Below are 27,662 nucleotides of genomic sequence, written 5' to 3'. Positions count from 1 at the left end.
ATACGCTGGTACAGTGGCACATGGCTGTAATCCCAGCACTTTGGAGGCTAGGCAGAAGGACCGCTTGAGGCCAGGAGTTTGCAACCAGCCTGGGCAACACAGTGAGATGCCATTTCTACAAAAAAAAAATAGAAAGAGTTGGCTGGTTGTGGTGATGTGTGCCTGCAGTCTCAGCTACTCAGGAGGCTAAGGTGGGAGTATTTCTTGAGCCCAGGAGGTTGAGGCTGCAGTGAGCCATGACTGCACCACTGTACTCCAGCTTGGGCAACACAGCAAGACGCTGTCTCAAAAACAACAACAATGCAACAAAAACCCCCAAATGTAAAAATAAAACAGCTAAACCACCAAATACTCCAATCAAGGTATACAGTATAGACATGAAATTAGAAGGGATAACGGAGTAATAAACAGATACAGAGAAAATTAACATCATCCTACGAAATATTAGGAGCGACATTTTTGGTGGCATTTTATTGGATTAACCAATAGAAGGCTAGCAAATGGCTTATCTATAATTTAAAAATTATTTATTAAACAACTTTCTTTTAGAGACAGGGTCTTGCTCTACATCTCAGGCTGGCTTTGAACTCCTGGCCTTAAGCGATCCTCCTGCTTCAGCCTCCCAAGCAGCTGAGACTACAGGCACATGCCACTGTGCCTGGTTCTACAATGTATTTAATAACATCTGTTCAGAGTTAAAAATGTTTAGCACAATTTTCTGGTTAGGTAATTATTGCATATTCCATATTAAATACTGAAATTGTTCCATCTTTTTCCCTGCTACACTTGCTTTAATTAAAGTCCTCATTACCTGTTACCTAGACCATAGCCTCCTAATGTGTCTTTCAAAACCAGCTTCCTCAGAGTTCTTTGAATTCTGACCTATTTATTTAAAATTCACATCTGATTTGTTGTTCCTTTTGCGTGATTCCCCATAGTCAAAAGAATTAACAACTTCTAGGGCACTTCATAATTTCTCACCTTCTTTTTCCACCTCATCTTCCTATTTGTGTATCTTTTTTTGATACTCTGTGTTTAACATTATGTAACTGCTCACATCGTGATGTTCATTGTCTTCGTTCTGTTGTTTGTATTATTCCTGTGTCCAGAGCCACATCTACCCCTTTACCTCAACTCCTGTCCTAACTAACTCCTACTCACTTTTAAAGACTGAGCCTAGGCATCATTTCCTCCAGAAATGTCTGTGTCTCACTTTGAATTAGGAACTTCTCAATGGTATAATCCAAATAGTCTACAACTCTTGATCTATTTTGAAAGTAATTTAGTAATTATCTGTTGTTTCTGTCGTTCTCTCTACACTTTGTTCTTTGAGGTCAGAGACTTTATTCTTGTTTCGGAATCCCCATAACCTGGTGTTCAGTGAGGTTCACTAAATTTATTAGAGAAATATGGAGTAACTGAAGAATTTTTTTTATAATAGTGGTTTTTTTTTTTTTTTTGCATATAACTTGTTTCAGAATTTCCCTGCACTTTCCATAACAAAGCAAAAACAAAAAACACTATTTCTTCATGTGGTTAGCTTAGATGGACTTTAAGGTGACTTGAGTTGACATTTACTGAACAATTTGTATGTGGTTTTGCCTATGTATCACTAAGTATACACATTTTTAGTTGTCAAACCTTAAAATTATTTTGCATCTCTTTCTCCCCCTCTCAGCTGTGAATTCAGTATCCTTAGGGAAAAATGGAGTTGTGGAACTGATGTTTAAAATCATTGGACCATTTAGTAAGAAGAATTCCAGTCTTATAAAGTGAGTAAATGTTTTGAATGTAAACATAGGTATAGCCTTTGTTACTCTGAGCCTCACTATCTTGATATATACAATGAGCAGGTTGAATTAAATTGTCTCCAGGGTTATTTCATTTCTTAGTTCTTAAATAATGATTTTATCATGATAAAGATTTTCTTTAGTGTAAAATTTAATCTTCACAAATGTATCAAAATTGGACTGTTTTGACTTCATTGAATATAATGTTTATAGTAACTTAGACTGAACATTTCTAGATACTGTAAAAGGAAAAAAGATTATCTATAGAGTATTCATTCAGAAACATTTATTGAGTGCCTACTATATTTCTCACCCAATTTTACAATCTTGTAATGACTTTTTCATTCTTATGAATACCTGAACAATCTTAAATTGATACATTTCTATTTTGTCAAAATCACATCATTCTTTTTCCCCCATCCTCAGATGTGTGTGTATATATATATACATATGTATGTATGTATGTATTTTTATTCATTCCTAGGCCTTTCAGCCTCAGAAAATGAAAGCCATGTCTCATTTATTGATTACAGTTTAATATTTTCTTAAGCCATTTTAGAGGTCTGTCTTTAAAAATTTTTTTATTGTGGAATTTTTAAAACATACATAAACTAGAGTTTATATTAAACTGATTATATTGAGTTGTATTAATTACTTGTTGTGTTTAACAATTCTGAACATTCCATCATTTTTGTTTCATTTATTTCCACTCCACACTTTTGTTTGTTTGTTTTTCCTGGGGTACTTTTAAGAAATCTCAGGTATTTTATATATACATAAATGTGTGTGTATTTCCATAAGCAGATCCTAGATATTTTCTCTTCGATTATTTTCTTTGAATACTATCATTTATATTCTAAGTACCTCAGTATATAATTCTACTAAATAAGGACTTAAAAATAACCAGAATACTACAATCATAGCCAACAAAATTATTAATTCTTTTTTTTTTTTTTTTTTGAAATGGAGTCTCGCTCTGTTGCCCAGGCTGGAGTGCAGTGGCATGATCATGGCTCACTGTAGCCTCAAATTCCTAGGCTCAAGTGATGCTCACACCTCTCCCTCCTGACACTTACTTAATATAATCTAAAATCTAGTCTGTTTTTTGATTTTCTCCAGTTGTCTCAAAATAGCCTCTTTTTAGTTGGTTTGTTTGAATCAGAATCCAAACAAGATACATACATTATTCTTCATTATATTTAGGAAATTTCCACGCCTACACAAATGTGGAGAGGATAATATAATGAACTCTGATGTACCTGTTACCCAGTTGTACTATCAAAAATCTGTCATTTTAATTTTATTTTTCTGTTTTTCTTTTTTCCTAGCGTATTTTAAAGCAGATATCAGCCATTATATTTGATCTGTAAATTCTTAATATGATCACTATCAATTACAGATCTTTTCTCTTTTAGTGTTACCACAATTGTCTTTTCTGTGCCCAACAATATTAATGGTAATTTCTTAATATCTGATATTTTCTGATTATCTAGGAAATGCTTTTTTTTTTTTTTACAGTTGGCTTGCTTGTTCAGGGTTTCAATTAAGTCTGTACATTATATTTGATTGATATGTCTCATAATCTTTTGAAATAAAAAAAAGTTTCCCTGTTTTTTGGTTTTGTTTTACTGTTGAAGGACTTCAGTGATAGGTCTTTTAAAATGTCCCACGTTCTGGCTTACAATGACTATATCCTGAAGTTATTTAACATTATGAGTATATCCCTTACATTTTCTGTAGACTGATAAAACTGTGGCTTGATTAGATTTGGGGTTTTGGTTTGTTTTTTCTGGCCAAAAATATTTCATAGGTGGAGCTGGTAACTTTGTTTTATGTCACTTAAGATAATTGAGTTGAGGTGATCTATCCATTAGAAATGTCCCCATCCACTTTTCACTTAGTGATTTAGCAGTCGTTCATGACATTGCCTGTGTCTGTTATTTCATTAGTGGTTGGAAAATAATAACTTATCTAGTTTTATTTTTTTCCTGTGTTTATTAGCTGTGAATCTTTTGTAATGAAGAACTTGTCCACATAAACTGTTTGATTAGACTTTACTCTTAAATAGGGTTCAGGACATTTCCAGTGTTTTCACTCCTTCTTAATAAGGGTCAAATATTTTAAAATATTTTGGGAGCTTACTTGCACATATAACTATTAAATATTATTTGGTGGGATGGCAACATAGTTACAGCTGTGTAAGAATTATACACAATCCCAGAGTATCTGATGAAATGTAACAAAGCAAACAAAATGTTTGTATCACAATCAGTAACACAGAATATTAGTGTCTTATGGTAGTTTAGAGTGGGCTCTGCAGGCAGACAGACTTGGATTTGCATGTTAGCTCTATCATTTACTGGCCTTAGGATACAAGTAAGTTACTTAATTTATTGTGCCCCAGTTTCCTGTCTGTAAAATGGTAATAATATTTAGCACCTCTATTATAAGGTTGTAATGATATGATTCCTATAATTAGCACAATGCCTGTATTAATGTAATACAGTTTAGATAAGCAATGTAGTGGTGTGTGTATGAATGATTCCTAGCTAACACTGAAAGTACATTAGTTATGCTTTTATTTATATGCTGTTTCTCCCTTTAATCGGTACGGCATTTTATAATTTATTTTTTATATAATGGCCATGATCTCCTACTTAAGATGTACTTTATGCTGTATTATAACCAAGTTATCAAATCTAATATAAAATGTTCCCAGGGGAAATGAAATGGAGCATTTCAAAAGGATCTTTATAATATACCACATGGGGTATATCCAAAACCTTATGGAAATCAGTGGATCTAAAACATCAAAGAAAAGATGAATTATTCATTATTCTTCTATTTCTACTTTAAAAAGAAAAAATAATCTTTTACTTTATTTTTACTTTAAAAAGAACAAGCCATTCATTGACCAAACTTGGTATATCTTGATCTCTTATCATTTTTAGTAATCTGAGGGTCTCTCCTCTAATTAACTAAAAGCCTCAGACATCTAACGCTTTCTGTTGTATTTCTTCCTCCCTTTAAACAATGCTCCACATTTAATGGGAAGAAGATTGAGGAAGAGTTATATTTGAAGGGTTATGCTTCCTCTCCTTTTTAATTTTAGGTTTTGGATTTAAAACTGTTAATCTAGAAGGAAGCAACTCAGGAGGTTATTTTAACTGTATCTTTTTGAGTTTCCCCATAGGTTTGGAAGTCATTGCAACGACTGACCCACTATTGAAAGTAGATGTCACTTCATTAGTACCTGGGGACTTAAGCTTTTTCTCCTTCACATCTCTTAAATCTAAGCCACAGACTATTTTTTGAATTATTGTTGCTTGTAGTATTCTTTGTGGAAATATGAAGACTGGAAAAATATATGAGGAAGTATAAATTATTTATACTGAGAAATTTTAATTAATTAACTACAAACTATGCATTTCAATAAATCTAATATTTTAAAATTCTTTTGTAACATTAATTTACTCTGGCTTATAAGTGTTATAGAATTTCAGAAATTTCTTTGTGGTAAAGTTCTAAAAATAACTCTTAAATAACATTTGGTAAAAATTTACAAATGACTTTGCACCAAACTTGACTATATCTTTTAATCTACTGGAAATAATAAGAAAGAAACACAATGGGTGTTGCCATCTGAAAGAACTGGGTTCATATCCCAGCTTTCCAGTGTTGAAAAATAAACATCAACAGAAAAAAATGTTCTATTTTAGGATTAGAAACTGTCGGAAGCACTTTTATTTGGTTTAAACAGTTGTAAACAACTGCCATTAGGGAGAAAGAGTTTCTGAAAGTAAGATTTTTACAATTTTGAATAAAGAATTAGCTGTAGAAAGGAAGGTCTTATGAGTTCATTGTAAGTGATTGCATGTAAGTTATTATATTAGTTTTCTAGGGCTGTCATAACAAAATCCACATACTGAGTGGCTCAAAACAACAGAAATTTATTGTTTCATAGTTCCAGAGGCTAGAAGTCCAAAATCAACTTGTCAGCAGGGCCATGCTCCCTCTGAAACCTGGAAGGGAGCATCCTTCCTTGCTTCTTCCTAGCTTCTGGTGGTTTGCTGGCAATCTTTGGTGTTCCTAGGCTTGCAGCCGTAGCATTTCGGTTTTTGCCTCCATCATCACATGGCACTCTCCCCTTTTGTGTTTGTCTTCACATTGTCTTCTCTCTCCTTATAACAACACCAGTCTGTTGTATTAAGGGCCCACCTACTCCAGTATGACCTTGCCTTAACTAGTTACATCTGCAATGACCATATTTTCCAATAAGGTCATATTTGGAGGTATTGGGGGTTGGGACTTCAACATACCTTTTTGAACACAATTCAACCCATAACAGTGATTAACTGCATGTACTTAGCAGTAAGCACAATTTGTGATCTTTCAGTGTGTTCTGTGTTAGCTGTGTCTTAACTTTGCATAGTTTGCATAGTCTTTTACAAAACTTGACATCTATGTATATACATAGAAGTTAATGTTTTTGGTGGATCATGGTAGTCTCAAATAAAAGTTGACAAAGAAGCCTTCTTAGTAATGGTAAGAAACATATTACATTGAATGGTAAGTGGAGTCTGCTACTTTAGATAATACATGTAATGCAGTGAGTCTTGAGACCTTCTTAACATGATTAATCAGCAGGTTGTTTAGTGCCTTGGGGAGTAAATATTTTGTCTCAGCTTTCTTAATCACTTTTTAAATAGAAGGGATTTATAACATGTAGAAATTAAACAGAGTAACCATAGGAAGAGGGGTTTACTTAGTTTCTCTTATATTAGATTGACTTCTGTTTTTAAAAATACATTTCTGAGATGTAGTTGACATGATAAAATCTGTATATTCAAAGTGTACAGTATGATGAGAATGGACATAGGCTGGGCTAAAGCCTTTAGGCTTGGTAGGCACAGTTCTTCTAGGGTCCCATAAAAATGTTTTAATTTCTTTAAAAATCATATAAAAATGAACTTTAGGCTGAAGAAAATGTTTTCATTTGTGATATTAGTGCATTCATCTTTATACCAACACCAACACGGTTGTAAAATGCTATATGAATTTTAAATACTTTTTTGAAGGGAGGGGCCTATGAAGGCAAAGAAGTGTCTAGAGCCCATGAAAATTGTAATGTGGTCTTGGGTATATGGCTAAACCTGTGAAAAACTATCACCACATCAAGCTAACATCTCTATCACCCCCAGAGGCTTTATTGTGCCCTTGGTAATTCTTCCCTTGCTTCTCCCCTTTGGCCCTAGCAGTCATGACAATGCCTTCTATTACTGTAGATTTGGTTACATGTAAGTTCAGGAATTTTATATAAATGGAATCATAGTGTGTGTACTCTTTTTTGTGGGGGGTTGGATCTGGCTTCTTCCATATATCATGATTATTTATGGATTCACTTATGTTGCACATATCAAAAATTTATTCCTTTTTATTGTTGAGTAGTAGTCACAATTATATGGCTGTATTGTCATTTGTTTATCCATTCACCTCTTAATGGACATTTGGGTTTTTAGTTTTTGACTGTTACAAATAAAGCTGCTGTGAATGTTTATTTGGATTTATAAACATTCACAGACTTTTTATGGTCATATATTTTTTATTTCTGCTGAATAGATATCTAGGAGTAGAATGGCTGGATCAATTGGTAGCTTTTCAAAAAAACTGTCTTTCTGCAATATGTTAAATCTTCCCTCTACTTGAACACATGGAGTACTATTGTGATAAGTGTTTTAATGTTTTCTAATGTTTATGTCAGATCTAGGTCTGTTTCAATTGTTTTTTCTTTTTTTTCTTTTTCCATCATTATGGGTCTTTTTTTCCTTGCTTTTTTCATGCTTGATAATTTTTGAGTGCCAGTCATTGTGAATTTCACCTTGTTGAGTGCTGGATATTTTTGTATTTCTATAAATATTCTTGAGGTTTGTTCTGGGATGTGGTTAAATTAGTTGGAAATAGTTTGATCTGTAAATGTCTTTTCACATTTGTTAGATGGGCTCAAAGCACTGTTTAGGACTGATTATTCCCCACTACTGAGGCGGAATCCTTCCGAGCACTCTACCCTATGAGTTATGAGGATTTCCAGTGTGATTGGTGGGAACAGGCACTGTTCTCAGCCCTGTGTGAATACTAGATGTGGTTCTCCAGTCCTTTTGGATGGCTTTTCCCCGGCCCTAGTAGTTACTTCACACACATGTGCTGATCACTACTTTGCTGAATATTCAAACACAGCTCGCTGAAAATCCCTGTACAGCTTTCATTTTCTGGTATTCTGCCTTGTGAACTCTAACCGACTTGGTCTCGCTGGACCCTCTATGTCCTCAATCAGGGAGTTCATGTGCTCAACTTTTGGGATCTGCCAGACTCCACCTAGGTTCTATCTCCCTGTGCTGTGGCTTGGTCGCTTTCTCAAGGTGTAGTAAGCTGGGGCAGTTGTAGGGCGCATCTCATTTTTGCCATTTCTGTGGATCTCTCTTTCATTGCTTAATATCCAGTATGTTAAACAGCTGTTCCATTTTGTCCATTTAAAAAAATTACATCAAATGAGAGGGTACATCCGGTTTCTGTTACTCCATCTTGTCTGGAAGTGAAAGTTCAGATAGCCTTCTCAAAGGGAGACTGACATTTCTGATTGCATAATTTCCTTTCTCAACAAGATAATTACATTATTCATTTTCTGTTGCATTGAGATTTTATGTGGCCCTAGGCATGTTATATTTCAGTTCTGTGGAACAAAATTGTTTTAAGAAGGAAACTAGAAAACACATATATAAAGCACCTGTAACAGTGTCTGGCATTTGTCAGGTCTTGCTGAAGTGGTTTTCTTTTCCATTTTAGTTTTCATAAATCGCAGTCTCATATGGAATATTCATTTAGTTTTGTGTTTAATTTTGACCAATTTAAAAGCCATCCTTATTCTCATAGATTTATATTCTCCTGTACATTTTATTGCATAAGTGTAAAAAGTATGGAAAGTTTCTTACTGATAATTCAATGCAATGAAAATTTAATAGAAAATTTTATAATGTTTATTTTTAACTCACCAACACTTCACATTGTTTTGAGGAAGTTACAGGTATGAATTTATTATTTTACAAATTTGTTATTATAAAAATTTACATGGTTGCTTTATTTTTGTCAGTAAATAAAAGTGTAGCCATTAAGAACTTCCTCTTACTGGGCATTTGTTGAGCACTTACCCTGTGCCTAGTCCTCGATTATTGTTTCAGATTTTGCTGTGAACTTTACCTACCCATCTTAAGTCTTGTGATCTGTTATGCTCTTTACCTTTACCTACACCTAGTCATGCTACTTCCCTTGTACTGCTGATATAAGCAACTTTTACTTTCTTACCTCCTTTTTGTTTTTAATTTCTTGAGCAGTTTTTTCATAATTGTGCTCTTTTATTACATTATGTAGATTGTAAAATTATCTGTGGAAGAGATAAGTTTGTTTTCTAATTTTATAACCATGAAGAACTTGCTTCTGTGGTTATCAAGTAGGCATTCAACAAATGCTTAATGGTGAGTGAAATGATTGTTTCATAATATACACAATTTTAATGCAAATTAATTGTAATTGTTGATGTATTACCAAGAGGTACCATAGTATGTGCCTTACATTTTAAAAATTATTGAAATTAAGTGCCATTTCTTCAGTAGCTGATTAAAAATAAACGATTTGAATTACAGGTTTTCCATGGTGATATTATGTGTATTTTTACAGCTGATTAATGGCAGTTGATTTCACTGTGTGTGACTGAGTATTTACGTTCAAATACAATTTAAATACTTTCAATTTTGGGGGTGATTGCTTTGTCCTCTAAGGGACAGTAAGAGTTTTTGAGATATTAGTTAGGCTTCTTATTCATCTTGGTGCATCATAGCTGAAAAATGGTAAGGGCTGATACTTCTCCCCAACCTTCAAGTTCCAAAATATTTTACCTTTGTTATGGCCTTAAATAGGAGGATATATACCTTGATAGAATGGAAATACTTTGAAGTCAGAAAGTTACAATATCTATGGAATTTTGTTGTTATGAACTTGTGTTAAGATTTGTTTTTAATTCCTTTGCAAGTCACGGCGTATGATTTTTAATAGTGTGGTTCCTTTGTTAACTCTCAGGTCAGATACAGAGGCTGATGAATGATTCTGTTCATCTAACTTCTGACAAAAACTTAGACATTGTTAATTTCCTTCTTTTTCTTTCTCAAAACATTTTTTTGTTCCCATCTATTGATATTTCAATCTTTTTCATATCCAGTTTTAAGCTGAAGAGAGAGATGCATGCAGAGAAATACCATGTGTAATTACCTTAAACAAGAGTAAACTTTGGAATAGATAATAGAATAATGACTTATTGAAAAAGATTGTATGAATTTATTATTGTAGATTAATTTTACTAGTTTTGTTGTTGTTTGTGTTTTCTTGTTGTGTTGACAGGGTTGCTTTAGACACTCTTGCTGCATTGCTAAAATCAAGTAAGTTTTTAAATAGTAGAAATACTAGATACTATTTTTCTGAGAATTCTATTTACTGTGTTAAAGAAACTGGAAATGTAAATTTAGACTATAGTTATAAAGCTGATTTATAATATTCTAATATCAAAATTGATTTTTCCTTTTAGTGTAGTTGATGTGCATCATAACTAATACCATATTATGTTTATTGAGCTATAATTTATTTAGTACATTTATATAATTTAGTCAAGCACATTGATTTCTTATTTCTAAGTAATTTAGATAACATAAAAATCCATTAGTAGAGGAAAATATATAAGTATCATGTTTTGAAAGTAAAGCTAACATGGTATTGAACTTTTACTATAAGAAATATCTTTAACAACTACTATCTCTGATTTTGTGAGTGACTTAGAACCCTACAAATTTTATTTCTACCATAAATGTAAGTTTATATAACATTTAGAAAATGTGACAGTATACATTTACAGTCTAATTCATTTACAAAATAAAGCACTGTTTTCCTTATCAGAATTGAAGTATTGGATAGGTATGTCTTATGCTTTTGGAGAGTAATCGTCTGTACTTACATATATTTTTTCTCTCCAAGATACTGAGTCTCTTTATTTTAAATATTTTTTTTGGGGGGCTTCAGGGGTCTGTTGGTTGATTACATAAACATTTTGTTTAATCATAGTAACATTTGGTCTTCACAATCTGTGTTGGTGGCTGGGTGGCTTTTATATGTCCCCACCCCACTCCACCCTACACAAGGGAGACATAATTAACAGCTAGCTCATCAAGAACTGTCTGGCAGGGGTGAGACCAACTTGCCCTTATATTTGAATTACCAGAATTCTTTTTTTTTTAATAATAGCAAATAATGAATTGATCAAAAATCTAATATTTGGTAACGATTTATTAAATTTTAAAAATCACCTTAGGTATTAGTAGTAAATAATAGAATTCTCATTTAAGAATTTTATTTTTTGAATGAAGTGTATGACACTCAGATTAGCTTTGTAGCTTTATTTTCATATATGATGTGGTAAGCTTTAGACCAAGATCACAATACATGGATTAATTTTAGAAGATATTTTTAGGTTTGCTTTGATGGGTCCTGAGTTTGTGGTTCAAACTGTATAAAGATTAATTCTTAATATGGGCAAATACTTTTGATTTGGAGTAGATTAAAATAACTATTGAAACTAAACTTTTATTAAAGCTTACTAATTTTCAGGATCACTGATAGCGAAGTCATTAATTCTAAGTTAGTAAAAGCCAAAATTCTCATAAGTTGCAAGTATTTTATAGAAATCAATCCATGATGACTGTCATTTAATATTTTCAGTTTTTAGTAGTAGTCTCCTTTTTACTCCCTCCCTTCTTTTTCAAATGAGGGTGGTGGGCAAACATACATGTTTATTCCATCAAAATAAAAAAAAGTAACTGACAAGTAGAATGACTTCAGTTTATATTTAATATATTTTCAGATGACACATGGCACTAAGTAGGATGAAAATTGAATGATACAAAATAAAATTTAGTAGCCTACTGCATATTTTTAAACAAATCATGGCATTTTGGAGCATTCTCATTTATTTTTCAAAATTTTTTTGGTTTTGGCAGGGAGGAGCAATCATTTTCTTTAAAAGGATAAATTAGACTTTAGAGAGGGAAGAAGAGACATAGGCTAATTGTGAGTTTGGTACACTGAATACATGAATAAAGTTCCCTTTACTAATGTTTTAATTGTGCTCAGCACAGATTCCATGTAGCTCTGTTCACTTCCTTTAAGGGGCACTCAGCACCTGTGTTTGAATTATGGGCAAGTTTGTTACTTAATCTTTCGTGAAGAATTTTAATATTTCTCATAAATTCCATTTAGGCTATTGGGAATCTTGGTGGAAACACACAAGGTTTGTAATAGGAATTAGAATGATCATAATGGCTTTTAACAAAATCACATTCACAGCTAGTAAACTAAAGGCTTATTTCCAACTGGTATAAACAAAGTGTATATTCATTTAAAATGTATGAAGCTTTTCTTGGTCAAAACAATGGAAGTGATTTTGTAAATAGCCACAGCCTTAGCACACTAGCTATTGTAGACACAATACAGGGTTTAAAGCCTTCACATAAGAAATCTTTTCCCTAGCTCTAGTAAGTGTCTTCTGCCTGTCTAATGTCAGAACATAGTTCTGAAAGGGAATTAATAAGTTTATCTCAGTGTTATGTTTTAGGTTTGTACTAGCACATTTAGAAACTGTAATAATTCAGGCAGCTAAAATCAGTGGAGCCTTACTACTGCATTATCTTAGTGTCCATACTGTGAACCGGTGGTTATTTTATAGGTGTATTTGAGATTAAGAAGAGATTAGTATCTCCTTGTAATTAAACAGCCTCAGATGGGTATTGCACATTATCTTGCGCCCCTTATAATTAACCCACCAGAGCAGCATTGGGTGACTTGGTATGTTGCTCTGATATGATTCCCTTGCCACTATCTTAGTAAAATGCACTCTATGGTTAATAATTTTAAATACTAATACTTTTAAAAATAATAAAATTAGGTCAAACGTGGATTTATTTGTTAATTCTACTCCAATAAAATTGAGTATTTACAAAAACCTTTAGTGTAGTTCTTATTGCAATAGAAATCTAATGACTAGAAAGCCAGAAAGCACTATTTTCTAATCATGTAATGCTCTGTAAATTTCATTTACTAAAAAAGTTATGGAAGTATTTTTTAATGAGCATTGTTATAGTATGAATATTTATATAATCGTGGAGTAATTAGAGCAGTTAATTTTAGTGGAAACACAAAGTTTGCAATAGAAGCTACAATTCAATAGGGTTTATTTCAGTGGGAACATAAAGTTTGTAATAGAAATTATAAAAATGATAGCAGATCTTCTAAAAATCACATTCACAACTAGCAAGTAGAAAGCTTATACATTTCATTTGGTGTAACAAAAATCAGTATATTCATAAATTTTAAAATACATGAAGCTTTTGTTAGTAAACAAAAGCCTTCAAAAAGATGTTCCTCTAATTTTAGTAAAGAGATTTTGATATTTATAAATTGTGAAACATTATACAGGCAGATTTTGGAAGAGGTTGTAATTTGCTCTCTGGAACTTCATATTTATTTTGTTAGAAAAAATATAAATATGTGCTTGTCATTTGTTTTGGAAAAAAGAATTTTATAAGTATCCATCACAATATTGAGGTAATATTTTAAATTTGATTTATTCTACCACTCACTCTCGTCATTTAAAAAATATTCTTTCTCAATTTTCTTTTGTTAAAGAAACAAATGCCAGGAGAGCTGTAGACAGGGGATATGTCCAAGTGCTTTTAACAATTTATGTAGATTGGCACCGTCATGATAACCGGCATAGAAACATGCTCATTCGGAAAGGAATTTTACAGAGTTTAAAAAGTGTTACAAACATCAAGTTGGGAAGAAAAGCATTTATTGATGCCAATGGGATGAAAATTCTGTATAATACTTCGCAAGTGAGTTATTTTCTTCTTATTATCGTGATTATATACTAATGATGTGATTTGGTTGTTAAGAAAACTGAATTAGTGTGCAAATACTCAGAAACGTATACACAGGATAAATGCATTTTTTGAAAATCTTAAAAGACACAATTATTTCTCACATGTGACCTCAGGCTGAGTTGGAGGAAATGGTCAGTGCACAGCTCTGCAATGTGAAATTTTCTTCCAAAGGCAAAAGGAAGAAGTAGAAATTCATCCACTTAGCAAGAGGGGATTCCATAAAGCCATGTTTTCTGGGATGTGTAGTTGGCTGTACTCGGTGTTGTATGCTCCTCTCATGAGGTATCTGTGGATCCTTTATAGCCTGTAGAGCAGCTCTGTTGTCTGTGAGTGTTCTGCACGTTTTCCTGCTGGATAGAGGCTTTTTTGAATAGAGAAGGTACAAAAATGAAACCTGGAACTGCTAGATCTGCCAGCCATTTTAAGCATAAACATTTTTGACAGTGTATTTAGTGAGATCCTTTCTAGCCACTGTGTTGACTGTCAACCATGGGGAATGAGGATGTTGCAATGCAACCCCGCCCTTTTTTTTTTAAGAAAGCTATAATTATTAGAAAGAAATCTGTCTTTTTGAAAATATCAGCCAGTTATCTTGATTGTGCCCTCCTGGTCTTACACATGACAAACACAATCTATTTTTATATGACAAGAGTTAAGATATCTGAACACATATTTTAGGTTTACCTTAGTTTTTTCTTTTCTAGATTAATCATATGTACTTGTTTTTACTATTCCTAGTGTAGACATTGATGGATATTTTATATATGAGAGTTAGGTCACTTGGTTTATGCCACTTAACATTTCTGAGCCTTAATTTCTCATTTGTTTTGACAGGTCAGATGTGAAAATCTATATGGAAACTTTTACAGTGTATCAAAGTACCATCTAAATGTCAATTGTCACTAATAATACTGTTGTTATATGATGGTTTCATATCCCATGTCCCTTAACCCTTCTCCAGATTAGATACCAGGACAGCAAGTCAGACTCTTAAAACTTTATATTGTGGGCCAGGCGCAGTGGCTCACGCCTGTAATCCCAGCACTTTGGGAGGCCAAGGCGGGCGGATCACGAGGTCAGAAGATCGAGACCATCCTGGCTAACATGGTGAAACCCCGCCTCTACTAAAAATACAAAAAATTAGCCGGGTGTGGTGTCGGGCACCTGTAGTCCCAGCTACTTGGGAGGCTGAGGCAGGAGAATGGTGTGAACCAAGGAGGCAGAGCTTGCAGTGAGCCGAGATAGCTCTACTTCACTCCAGCCTGGGTGACAGAGCGAGACTCCATCTCAAAAAAAAAAAAAAAAAAAAAAAACAAAACAAACAAAAAAAACCTTTATATTGTGATATTCAGGCTATCCTTTTATAAGGTGAATAGCCAACTTATGAGAGGTATTATTGCATGATAACTGATACAGTTCTGAGGAAGTTTTGGTCAAATGCATGGTTTTTTTTTTTGTTTGTTTGTTTTTTAATTTCTTACACCTTTTAAATTTTCTTGCTTAATCCTTTTCCCCCTTTTCCCTTAAATTGTCTTTTTCATTTTATGCCCTAGGCTTGCCAAGTGTCCCCCCAAGTCACTCCAAAGATGGTACTGATTTCTGCTTAGTGAAAATATTTAAGGAAAACTTCTTCTCAATTTGCCACATGGGGTTCTTACTTACAGAATAGTAAAATAGTAAAGCTATTTTGTAATTATTCTGTGTTAAAATATTGGTTTTTGAGATATTTGTTTCTAGGAAATTATTAATGTATGACACTTTTTGAAGTAAAGTAAAATTGGTTCAGTTATTCATCAAAAACATTCTTTTTCTTTTTCTTTTTTTACAAAACAGGAATGTCTAGCAGTCAGGACTCTGGATCCTCTTGTCAATACCTCCAGTCTGATAATGAGGAAGTGTTTCCCAAAAAATCGACTGCCACTCCCAACAATTAAAAGTTCTTTTCATTTCCAGTTGCCTGTTATTCCTGTGACTGGTCCTGTGGCTCAGCTCTACAGCTTACCCCCTGAAGGTAGGATCACAGGGTCACTGCTGCTTTTTGTGGGTTCTTAGAATTATGTGGCCCTGTCATTTTCTTTTTATTTATGTGTAACTCCTCAGCAAAGGAAGGCCTTACTTAACATGATAAACATTCACATTTTATTTTAGTTAAGCATTTCTTTAAATATAAGAAATTGGAGGCTAATAATTAAGTGAAATGGTGTGGGATGTGTTGTATATATGCAAAAGTGAATGGTGAAATGATTAAGCTTCACATAGGAACATTATTTGATAGCTTTTTTTTTTTTTTTTGAGACAGAGTCTTGCTCTGTTGCCCAGGGTGGAGTGCAGTGGTGCAATCTCGGCTCACTGCAACCTTTGCCTCCCGGGTTCAAGCAATTCTCCTGCCTCAGCCTCCTGAGTAGCCAGGATCACAGGCGTGTGCCACCACTCCCGGGTAATTTTTGTATTTTTAGTAGAAACGGGTTTTTGCTATCTTGGCCAGGCTGTTCTCAAACTCCTGACCTCAAGTGATCTGCCTGCCTCGGCCTCCCAAAGTGCTGGGATTACAGGTGTGAGCCACCACACCTGGCCCAACTTATGTATGTTTTTAAAGTGTAAAAATATAAACATTAAATGTTTAGGTAATTAAGTTTGGGTTTACATTTGTAGCTTTTCAGTGATTTTTTTTCTTAAGTTAAAAAAAACAACCTAATCACCAAAATTACTATGGTTTTATGCTTAACAAAAACTTGCACATGACTTACTTGGATGAAAATATGAAATTATCTGAGGTAGGCTGTTTGTCATTTTCCATATAATACTGTAGGTATACAGTAGAGGAAGTAAGAGTTTATTTATGTGGGGAAGAAGAATTTCTTTGATAACATCTACCAAAGTGAAAAAGAGAAAGCAGTCCCAGCTTTTAATAGAATTTCTATAGTATTTTCTTATCAGTTGATTACTTTTTTGAAAAAAAAATGAAGATTCTTTATTTATATGTAAAATTCTTATTTGAAACAAGTGTTTTAAGAGAATTTTCAAGGAATTATATTAGTTTCATTATCCTTGATATAAATTTATTAATGGTATATGTTGTAGGGTACAATATTATGATTTTATTTTTAAAATATGTGATTATTAAAACAAGTTGACACAACATATCAAAATGGATTATTTAGAAACCTCCTTTAAAATGTTGAAAAGTCAAAGACTAAGTCTAGGACTTATGAGTAAGAAAGCTAAGTAAAAGCAATGGTCCAATACCCTTTTCCCGTTCCATTTGAAATTACCGACAGACTTTTACAGGAGAAAATCTGTACCAAATCTGAAAACTAGGTAAGAGGGGCATGGAACAAATACAGAACATGCAAGAGATGTGGTGGAGGTGTGAGTAAATGCAGGAGCAGCATCAAGCCTCCACTCCCTCTTCTAGGAATGCATTATCTTCTGCTAAAGTTGAGGTGCCATTAGCACCAGTTTGGAGGGACAATCAGGAAGCAGTTGGAATCCCTTTCTTTCCTACATCAACATAGGATTATGGGGGTTAAGTGGTGGTTCTCAGTGGTGGAAAGCCGGTGAGGCTTCCCTGTGCTGTGGCCAGTAGTAACACCAGGAAGGAGGTAGGATATGCCCCAGCAAGTTCTTTATTTAGTGTCTGGATTGATGGATAGAGAAAACTGACCTCTAGTGCAGTAAATTCACCAAACATGGGAACAAACAAGAAATTATATTTTTCTTTTGGTTCCTTTGATGCCTGCTTCTCAGACCAATGAGTCACTGGACTAGAAATGCATATTTACATTGACTGACAAAGCCTTCATGATTCAGATGGGAGAGGAGGGTTCTAATAGCAAGTGTATAGGTACTAGGAAAATACTCTCATTCTGTTTTCCATTATTCCTTCCTCCTTCTCCTCCTTCCTCCCGCCGTGTTTCCTGGGCTGGTCTCGAACTCCTGAGCTCAAGAGATCCCCCCACCTCAGCCTCCCAAGTAGCTGGGACTACATGCCCTTGCCACTGCTTTGTTTTCCATTATTTTCTCACATGTCAGGCTTCATTATATGTTTCACAGTCTTTATTATTATTTACCTTCCTTAGCTAGAATGTGAGTCCACAAGGATAGGTCTGAGCTCTTTTACTCACAGCATTTCTGACCCCCAAATATGTGTCTTTTGTCCTCGCACCAACCAATTCTCCGTATCTCCAGACACCAGCTGGGTGTTCTACAATTCAGTTCAATTCTGACACTGAACACCTGAAGTTAATACAGACCCCACAGGTTAAGGGTTTAGTCCCACAGGACTGCTACCACTTCAGATAACAATTACAAATCTGGACTACCTGTATGTCTGACCTACTGGCAATAAAGTTGATGGGGGTGGGGGTTTCCACAACCTGTTCCTGAAGTTTGATAATTTGCTAGAATGGCTCACAGAACTCAGGAACACTCTACTTATGGTTATGGGTTTATTATAAAGGATACAACTCGAGAGCTGCCAAATGGAAGCGATGCATAGAGCCAGGTATAAGAGAAGGGGTGTGGGGCTTCCATGCCCTCTGTAGGTACGCCACCCTCCCAGCACCATGATGTGTTCACCAACTCAGAAACTCTGAGTGGTGTGTTGTTTTTTTCTTTTTTTGAGATGGAGTCTCACTCTGTCTTCAGGCTGGAGTGCAGTGGCGCGATCTCAGCTTACTGCAACCTCTGCTTCCCAGGTTCAAGCAATTCTCCTGTCTCAGCCACCCAAGTAGCGGGGACTACAGGTGTGCACCACTATGCCCAGCTAATTTTTATGTATTTTTTAGTAGAGACGGGGTTTCACCATGTTGGCTAAGATGGTCTCGATCTCTTGACCGTCTGATCTGCCTGCCTCAGCCTCCCAAAGTGCTAGGATTACAGGCGTGAGCCACCGCGCCCAGCTGAAACTCTGAGCTTTTATACCATTGTTTAAGGTTTTTATGGAGGTTCCATTATGTAGGTGTGATTGCTTAAATATAAGGCTGTTTTTGATAAAATCAGTCCCCAGCTCCTCTCTCCCCAGAGGTTGAGGAGTGGGGCTGAAGTTCCAACTGTCTAATTATGCCTTGATCTTTCTAGTGACCAGCCTCTATCCTGAAGTTATCAAGGGGCCCACAAAGAGTCACATCATTAGAACAAAAAGACGCTCCTCTACCTAGGAAATTCCAAGGGATTTAGCAGCTGTGTTCCAGGAACCTGGGACAAAGATCAAATATATATCACAATAGGACTGTTGTTTTTTTTCATTTTGTCTTCAGCATCCATTAGATTGTGTGGGACATAATAAGTGCATTTAATGTTTGTTGAATGAATGAATTGAGCCGGCCTTGATACTTATTCTCCTGAATGTTAAATGCTGCATCTATGGAGATTTGAAGGAAAGGGTTCTGACTCAAGACTTCTGGACCTTTATTAGTTGTCACCATATGTGAAGGTGACATATTCTTAGGTATGTTTGGGTACAGAAGTATATTATCCAGGTATACCCTTCCTGAAGTAATTATGTGAAATATTACTCCAGCCAGTCAGGTGATGAATTAGAGATGTCAAGAATGTAGATGTTACCTAAGAGTATTTGTATTAAATATTATAATCTGTTAATTATATAATACTAAATAGTTGTTATAGTATTATTATGAAACATGTTAACTAATTATTGGCAAAAGATACATAATACAGTTATTATAAAGTGGGTATTTACATAAATGAGCTAAAATTTATATTGATAGATTTCCTAATATTATACTGTTTTTGCATTTCTAAAATGAAAATTATACAAATAATCCAAATGTATATTCTCCAAATGTAAAGGTAACATCTGGAACAGAGATCCTTAAACAGGAGTCCATTGACCCATAGAAATACATGGGTGGCCTTTGGAGACTATGGACACTTTGAAAATTGATGTAAAATTATAGGGGTCCATCATTGCTGTGTAAAAGTAAGGAAATTTCAAAGATGCACAGTATCCTGAGAGCACTAAATGCTAAGCAAGGACAAGCAAATCAGTTTCAGTAATAAGTCTAAATGGATGAAATACTCCTGTTAAAGGAAAGAGACTCCCAGATTGGGTTAAAAAACAAAATCCGACTAGCTGGTACATATGAAGTCTCTTAAGACAGCAGGATAGAAAGCTTGAAAGTAAACAGATTAGCAAATATGTATGTGTTATTCCTTAGCCCAAAAGAGGTGAGAAGGAAAGTATTACTGTTAAACAAAACACAAATACAGAATAAAAAATGATTAAAACAAGGCAGTGAAGATTATTTTATGCAAGCTAGATAACACCTGTGCCAAATACTAAAAGTGGACAAAACTATAATCATTTGAATAACAGAAAGACATTGGTAGAAACAGTGTTGGTGGTTGATTTTAATATACCTCTACATTCTTGGCAAAGTAAATAGAGGTGGTTAAATCAGTCTAAGTAGATGTTAAAGGCAACTCCTGCGAATACGTTTGAATACACACTTGACCCTAAAACTACTTGGGGATTAGCAGTATCGACTCTGTGCAGTTGAAAATCTGTATAGAACTTTTGACTCCTCCAAAACGTAACTACTAGTAACCGGTTGACCAGAAATTTTACTCATAACATAAACAGTTAATACATATTTTTTTATGTTACATGTATTCTGTACAACAAAGTAAGCTAGACAAAAGACAATGTTATTAAAAAAGTCATAAGGAAGAGAAAACATATTTACTATTCATTAAGTGGAGGTGGTTTTCATAAAGGTTTACATCCTTGTTGTCTACACATTGAATAGACTGAGGAGGGAGAGGGACAGGAGGGGTTGGTTTTGCTATCTGAGGAGTGACAGAGGCAGAAGAAAATCTGTGTATTAAAGAACCTGCACAGTTCAAATTTACATTGTTCAAGGGTCGCTGTGTGCTTGGAATGGACAATATTTTAGGAAAATATGAATAACTAATATTGACTTAAATAGTAAAAAATTTGAAATTGAATATGCAATCAAGCTTCTTTAGTGAAGACACCAAATGGTGATGACTTCATAGATTAGTTCTCCCAAACTTTCAGGAAATTGTCCTACGCTTTATTTTCCAGAGCAAAAAAAAAAAAAAAGGAAAGTTTAGAAGCTAGCATGGTGCTGAAAACACAATCTGGTAAGATTAATCTGAAACAACCTACAGATCACTGTCACTCATGAAAATAAATATAAAAATCCTAAAGTATTAGCAAATTTAGTTGAGCAGTATTGTTTACATGTAGGACACCTTGACCAAGTAAAGATGATTTTTAAGAAAGTAAGTTTATTGTAATATTAAGACTTTAATTAGTAAAATGTATTATCAGTAGATCAAAGGGACAAAACCAAATGATCATCTCAGTAAATGCCATGAAAAGATTTCATAAAAATCATATCAGTCTAGAAAAATTTTTTAAGGAACACAGGAATGTTTACTGAACAAGCTAAGTATTATCTAACTCAAATCAATAGCCAACATCATAAATAGTAATGAAATGTTAGAGGATGCCTCTCTCAACCATTATTATTTACCATAGTTTTGAAAACTCTAGCTAAATCAGTAAGATAGGGAAAAGAAAGGTCTTAACCATTAAGAGAGTGAGATAAATTTATCAGTATCTGTGGAGGATATTACTGTCTATATAGAAAATCCAAGCAAATCAATTGTAAAAAAGTGGCTTACGCAAAAGAACAGTGAAGTACTATTTACAAGAAAAATGAATAAAATTAAATAGCCTTCCTCTACGTGTGTATATGTGTATCAGCAAAAACCACATAGAAAACATAAAGGGAAAGTAGATCACATTTATAGGCACAGTAGCAACAACAAAATAAACTTCCCGTGATGTACTTTCCCAGTCCTTGTAGAATGTGCAGACTCTTTCCTTCTAATGACTACATCATATAGTCATAGTATAATTTATCTAACTAGTTTCCTACTGATAGACATTTGTTTCCTATATTTCTGTTTTTACTATAAGCCAAGGACATTTTGAAAATCAGTAAGAATTTTGATTTATATTCCCTGGTTTTAATTTGATTGGCTACAATAATTAATATTGTTAATTATTGGTACTGGCATAATGAATGGATCTTTGAAATAGCAGAGAAGGTCTCAGACACTCTTAAGCTACATGGCATTTCACATCTGGAGTATAAACCCAAAGGAAAATATCCTACAAAGGAAAATACTTGAAAGGTTTGACTAAAAATTGAAAACATATTTTCTCTCTGATGCTGAACTGCATTTTCTCCTCTCCCTTTCTTTCCAAGCAGTCATTTTTCCTATTTGCAATAGGATTTTCTTTCTTTTTTTTTTTTTTTTTGAGGTGGAGTCTCGCACTGTTGCCCAGGCTGGAGTGCAGTGGCGCGATCTCAGCTCACTGCAAGCTCCACCTCCCGGGTTCACGCCATTCTCCTGCCTCAGCCTCCCGAGTAGCTGGGACTACAGGTGCCTGCCACCATGCCCAGCTAATTTTTTGTACTTTTGGTAGAGGCAGGGTTTCACTGTGTTAGCCAGGATGGTCTCGATCTCCTGACCTCGTGATCTGCCTGTCTCGGCCTCCCAAAGTGCTGGGATTACAGGCATGAACCACCGTGCCTTAATTCAATCCCTTTCTTTTTTCCTAGGAGTTATTTTCTTCCTTCTCTTCTTCCAAATGTCAGTTCTTCCCTTGTTTATCCATGACCAACTGCTGTTAGGGCATAAGTATAAATCAACCCAGGTTACCATGTGAAATATGAATATTTATTTTTTGCTATCTGTTTCTAAGAATTTGAGGTGATTTGTTTTTATATTTGTACCTGTATTAGTTAGGGTCGACTAAACTGCTGTTACAAAGAGATCCAGTAGCACAGTCCCTCAAGCAACAGCAGTAATAAACGTTTGTGTAACACATACTCTTTTCCTGGCACTTTACATATATTAACTTCTCTAATGCCCACAGAAACACTATGAGTAGATATCTCCATTTTATAGACAAAGAAACGAAGACAAAGAATTGATGTAACTTGCTCAAGGTCAAATAGCTAGTAAGTTCGGGAGCTAGGATTTGAATTCAGGTATTCTGTTTCTAGAACCCCTGTGCTATCCTGCTACAACATGGAATCTTTTTCCCCCCACATATCTGTCCAGAAGATAGACAGGTGGTCCTAGGCAGTAGACCTCTACTGGGTCATCAAAGAAAACAGGTTGTTTTTATTGTGTTTTTAGCCATCTCCTATGTGGTTTCCTCATGTGGAAGATGCGAATGGAAAAAATGGAGAAGACAATTTTCTTTTTAAAGAATGTGACCTAGAATTTGTATTCATCACTTTGCCTTCTATACCACTGGCCAAAAGTTGGTCATATAGATGGCTATGACCACTGCAAGGGAGGCTGGATTCTCCATACATAGCTAAAACTCAGGGGCTCAATTACTAAAAGGAAGGGGAGGTGAACAAATACTAAGGGGGGCAGTTAATAATCACTACTGTAAGTCACATTGGAAATGGAAGTCAAAAAGAGTTTGGAATAGAAGCCGTTTTTTACGAGAGAATCCTCCAAGTACTCTTCCTCTTCTTCCCTTGTCTCCCCTACATCCATGGTCCCATGTCCTTTTACATTCTACTCCCTCAGATATTCTTGTTTCATTCCTATTACTGCTATAATGGTCTGGACAGTGTTTTTTTTTTCCTATTTGTTGGTCACCTTCCACTCGTATGCTGTCTCTGTCACCTCTTAACATTGAATTAAGCAATTCTTGTCTTGAAAATTCTCAGTGCCCGTCTTCTTTATATTAAAAGTCAAAACTACTCGGCCTACTATGTTACATCCTTCATTTTTTAATTCTTTATTTTCCTTCTAGTACTTTCATAAGCATACTCTTCATCCTAGTCATACCTTTTGTTGTTTTCTAAAGGTATCATTTCACTTCCTTATTTTAGTATTATTATTTCCTCTTCTTAAAAGTCACACTCACCCACCATTACATTCACATAGAAATCTGTTACACTTTCTACAAGATACTGCTTAAATATCACCTGTTCTGTGAAGTGGTCAGCATCAAGCCCCTTGGCTCCAAGCAGTTTACAATTAGTTGTTGCATTCCTGGTTTTCCCATAGCATTTTGGAGTTTATGGCTTCATTAGCATTTATCTTTGGTATTATAATTACGTGTTTACTCCTTTCTGCTCTTTGACCTCATGAGCCACCTCATTCCTCGTTTTCCCATAGCATTTTGGAGTTTATGGCTTCATTAGTGTTTATCTTTTGTATTATAATTACATGTTTACTCCTTTCTGCTCTTTAACCTCATGAGCTACCTGAGGGAAGAGACTATATTTACACCAAGCTTGTCCAATATGCTGCCCATGGGCCACATACAACCCAGATTGACTTTGAATGTGGCCCAACAGAGATTCATAAACTTTCTTTTTTTTGAGACGGAGTTTTGCTCTTGTTGCCCAGGCTGGAGTGCAATGGCGCGATCTCGGCTCACCACAACCTCCACCTCCCAGGTTCAAGCAATTCTCCTTCCTCAGCCTCCCGAGTAGCTAGGATTACAGGCATGCGCCACCATGCCCAGCTAATTTTGTATTTTTAATAGAGACAGGGTTTATCCATGTTGGTCAGGCCAGTCTCGAACTCCCGACCTCAGGTGATCCACCTGCCTCGGCCTCCCAAAGTGCTGGGATTACAGGCATGAGCCACTGCGCCTGGCCTCATAAACTTTCTTAAAACAATATGAGATTTTTGTGTGTGTGTGTGTGTGTGTGGTTTTTTTTTTTTTTAAGCGCACCAGCTATCATTGGTATTAGTGTATTTTATGTGTAGCCCAAGACAATTCTTCCTCTTCCAGTGTGGCCCAGGGAAACAAAAAGATTAGACAACCCGATTTACACATCTTTTGAAAAAATTCCCAGCATATAGCACAGTATGTAGCACATGACAGTCATTGAAACAAATAGATAGGGGGTCAATTATAAAGGGATGAAGTGACTCATTGAAATTTATAATAAATAGAAAACAGGATGTTTCATTCAGGCTATTGCAACATAAGACATTATTTTTAAAAACTGAAAACATTAGTAAAATTCATCTTTACAGTGCTTTCCAAATTTTAAAGCACTTTCTCATATTGTCTCATGGGTTTGTCAACAGCTGGGACAGCCTTAGAGACATGTTAAATAAGAAATCTCATTTACTTTTTCTCTGGTGATTGAAATACTTTATATAAGTCACATTCTGCCATTGGCTATGCATATTGTAGAATGCTTACCTCTGACCTACTTATAGCACATTTTGTATCATAGTGGATGACGTAGTAGATGAAAGTGATGACAACGATGATATTGATGTAGAAGCTGAAAACGAAACTGAGAATGAAGATGACCTAGATCAAAATTTTAAGGTTAGTATAAATTTCTGCAATTAGTTAGCTTTATAAATGATATACTACAGTTGTAAAACAAAAATTGGGTAAATAAATATATATGTAATTGTAGGTTTTACTTTGTCCACATCTTTTTACCATGAATGACTATGCAATTAAAGGGGTAGATGATGTTGGTTTAAATCCACTGGTCTGAAAAGGACCTCAAAGTAACTTATTTTCACTCTCTCTGACCAGAAAGATTTTATCTAACCTTTCTGCCTTAGATTTTGAAATCTACAAAATTGAAGGAAAGTGATCTGAAACTCCATTGCGGCAACGTATTTCAAAATGCATTATTACCCTTTGTCAGCAGTCTTTTGGGGATACAAAAACAGTAGGAAAATAGTCTATAATGGATTTGTTTCTGTGAGAATTAGTGTTTGCATAATGATTCTTAGGTTTCAGTTAATTGAACAAGGAAGTGAAAAAAGTGTTATTGAGAATATAAAATTATTGTCATATTACATAAGATATTAGATAAAGGAGGCAGGTAAGTTTTCGGAGTTTCATTGTTCCTCTGGAAGCCTAGAAAGTCTATATTTTGCTTTATTTATTGAGAGAGGACCACTCTAGCATCTGTAGAAAAATGGTCTCTTTTTTTTTTTTTTTAGCTGTTTAGCTTGTTGCTGGGTTTTTTTATGGGAGAGGAGGGATTAATTTGACTCTTTCCTATTTGGACCATTTTTGTCTTGCAAAACTGTATCAAAATTGAGGTACACTGAGTATTTGATTCACCTTGGAGATAGAAGTTAAGATATTGGAAGATTTCTGTCTTAATAGATACAGAACCCATTTTATAACCAGCAAATGTGATCACTAAGGCAAGCTTTGGCGAAACTGTCAAGTTAGCCCAATCTAAACTACATCTGTGTCCTGGCATCAGGTATTGCACTTAATTATCTTGTCTCTTTAGTCTCCTTTAATCTGGAACATTTCTACAGATTTCTTTGTCTTATAACATTGACATCTTTGGAAAATATAGTTGTTAGCTTGCATTATTCACTGGAGTATCAGTGATTGCTCACATTTTCCCTACTTTATCTTAACGGAGCAGTTATAGTAATAAGAACAAAATACATTTTATTATTGAACACTTAACTGTGCTAGTCCAAACTCTTTACATATACATAGTAACCATTAGATCCTTATAGCAACCCAAATGAGGTAAATACAGGTTATATAAGTACATAGAAAACAGAGGAAGAGAGAGGTTCTCAGTCTAGTTTGTAAGAGGTGGAGCCAGGATTTAGAAAGCAGTCTAGTGGAATGTCCACTCTCTTTACCACTATACTGTACTAAAACATAATTTTTCTTCAAGAACTATAGAATTGTTGGCTTTTTGAGACTGCTGAGCTTTATTATCTTCTTTTTCTTTCCTACTGCTGCCTGCCTCTTACTCTAATTGACTTTACATTTAGACATTACTTAATTTTTCCTCTTTTTAAGTGAATCCTTTTCCTTCATCTTTCAGGTGAACTGCTACATTGTAGTGGGGATATTATTTATTTGTGTTGTCTTATGGTTATAACTTTTTTTCCTGATTCCATTTTCTTTGCCCCAGATTTTTCAGAGTTTAGAGCATTTGTAGATACTAGTAGCTTCTAGAAGATTCATCTCCAGATAGCCACAACTTGACCGTATATAAGTTTCAGTGCATTCTTTGTTCCTTCCTTAACTAGCAGAACTTTGAAGGAGTGGTAGCAGGTTGTTTTTTTGTTTTTTTTTCTGATGAGTCTGTAAATAGTTCTTCACTACTGTTTCTTCTTAAACCAAACACAAAATTCCCTGCTGTTGAGCTTTTGGAGTGTTATAGTTTTCTTTCCTCATTATGCCTATTTTACAGGTAAAGTCTTTTTTTTTTTTTTTTTCTCCTCCAAATAGAGAGCCACTATGTAAGGCCATATTTTCACAAAATAATGTCAAATATTGAACTAGTATGTTTAGAGAAAAGAATATCTTTGTAAATTTTTATTTTAGAAACATTATGTATTCTATTAGATGTTAAGAAAATTATTGCATTTTTGGTTATAAATGTGTAATTTAAAGAGATTAAATTACATATTAATGTAATAATACAATAATGATACAGTGATTAATGTGATAATATTTAAATAAAATCAATCTCTATTATGCATAGCAATGAGGAAAATCTTTTGCAATGGCTATGTAAATAATAGCTAAATTCCTGAATATGAAATAATAAGAAATACATAGTATGTTTTTTCTTTTAAACTAGTAGTTAATAGTGTAAGTATGGTCAGATATATGTATATAAAGTTTTTTAAGGATTGAAGCATAGTAAAATATACTTGCAAATTAGGCTGAAAAATAAGTAGCTTACTCTGGTAGTAAGTAAATACAAAATTAAAAATGAGTACCAACTGAAAATTATTAAATGGTATTATTATCTCTCTTTAGCCATAACAAAGATAA

At 34.5% G+C, this 27,662-nt stretch overlaps 1 protein-coding gene across 8 annotated transcripts in view; it reads left to right on the top strand.

Annotated features, from left to right (window-relative positions):
- The window catches only part of AGTPBP1 (ATP/GTP binding carboxypeptidase 1), a 195,029-nt gene that overhangs the window by 71,386 nt on the left and 95,981 nt on the right, over positions 1-27,662 (top strand). For all 8 annotated transcript variants that reach the window (XM_024252583.3, XM_024252588.3, XM_063714267.1 and 5 more), the window contains 5 exons: positions 1,679-1,772; positions 10,236-10,273; positions 13,566-13,774; positions 15,656-15,833; positions 25,108-25,205. In XM_024252583.3, the coding sequence (XP_024108351.2) occupies positions 1,679-1,772; positions 10,236-10,273; positions 13,566-13,774; positions 15,656-15,833; positions 25,108-25,205 (617 nt within the window). The remainder of the gene's footprint in view (positions 1-1,678; positions 1,773-10,235; positions 10,274-13,565; positions 13,775-15,655; positions 15,834-25,107; positions 25,206-27,662) is intronic.

Source organism: Pongo abelii, chromosome 13, assembly GCF_028885655.2.
Source record: "Pongo abelii isolate AG06213 chromosome 13, NHGRI_mPonAbe1-v2.0_pri, whole genome shotgun sequence".
In the NCBI taxonomy this organism is placed as follows: Eukaryota; Metazoa; Chordata; class Mammalia; order Primates; family Hominidae; genus Pongo; species Pongo abelii.
Note: the sequence above shows the minus strand (reverse complement) of the source record. Positions and strands in the feature narration are given on the sequence as shown.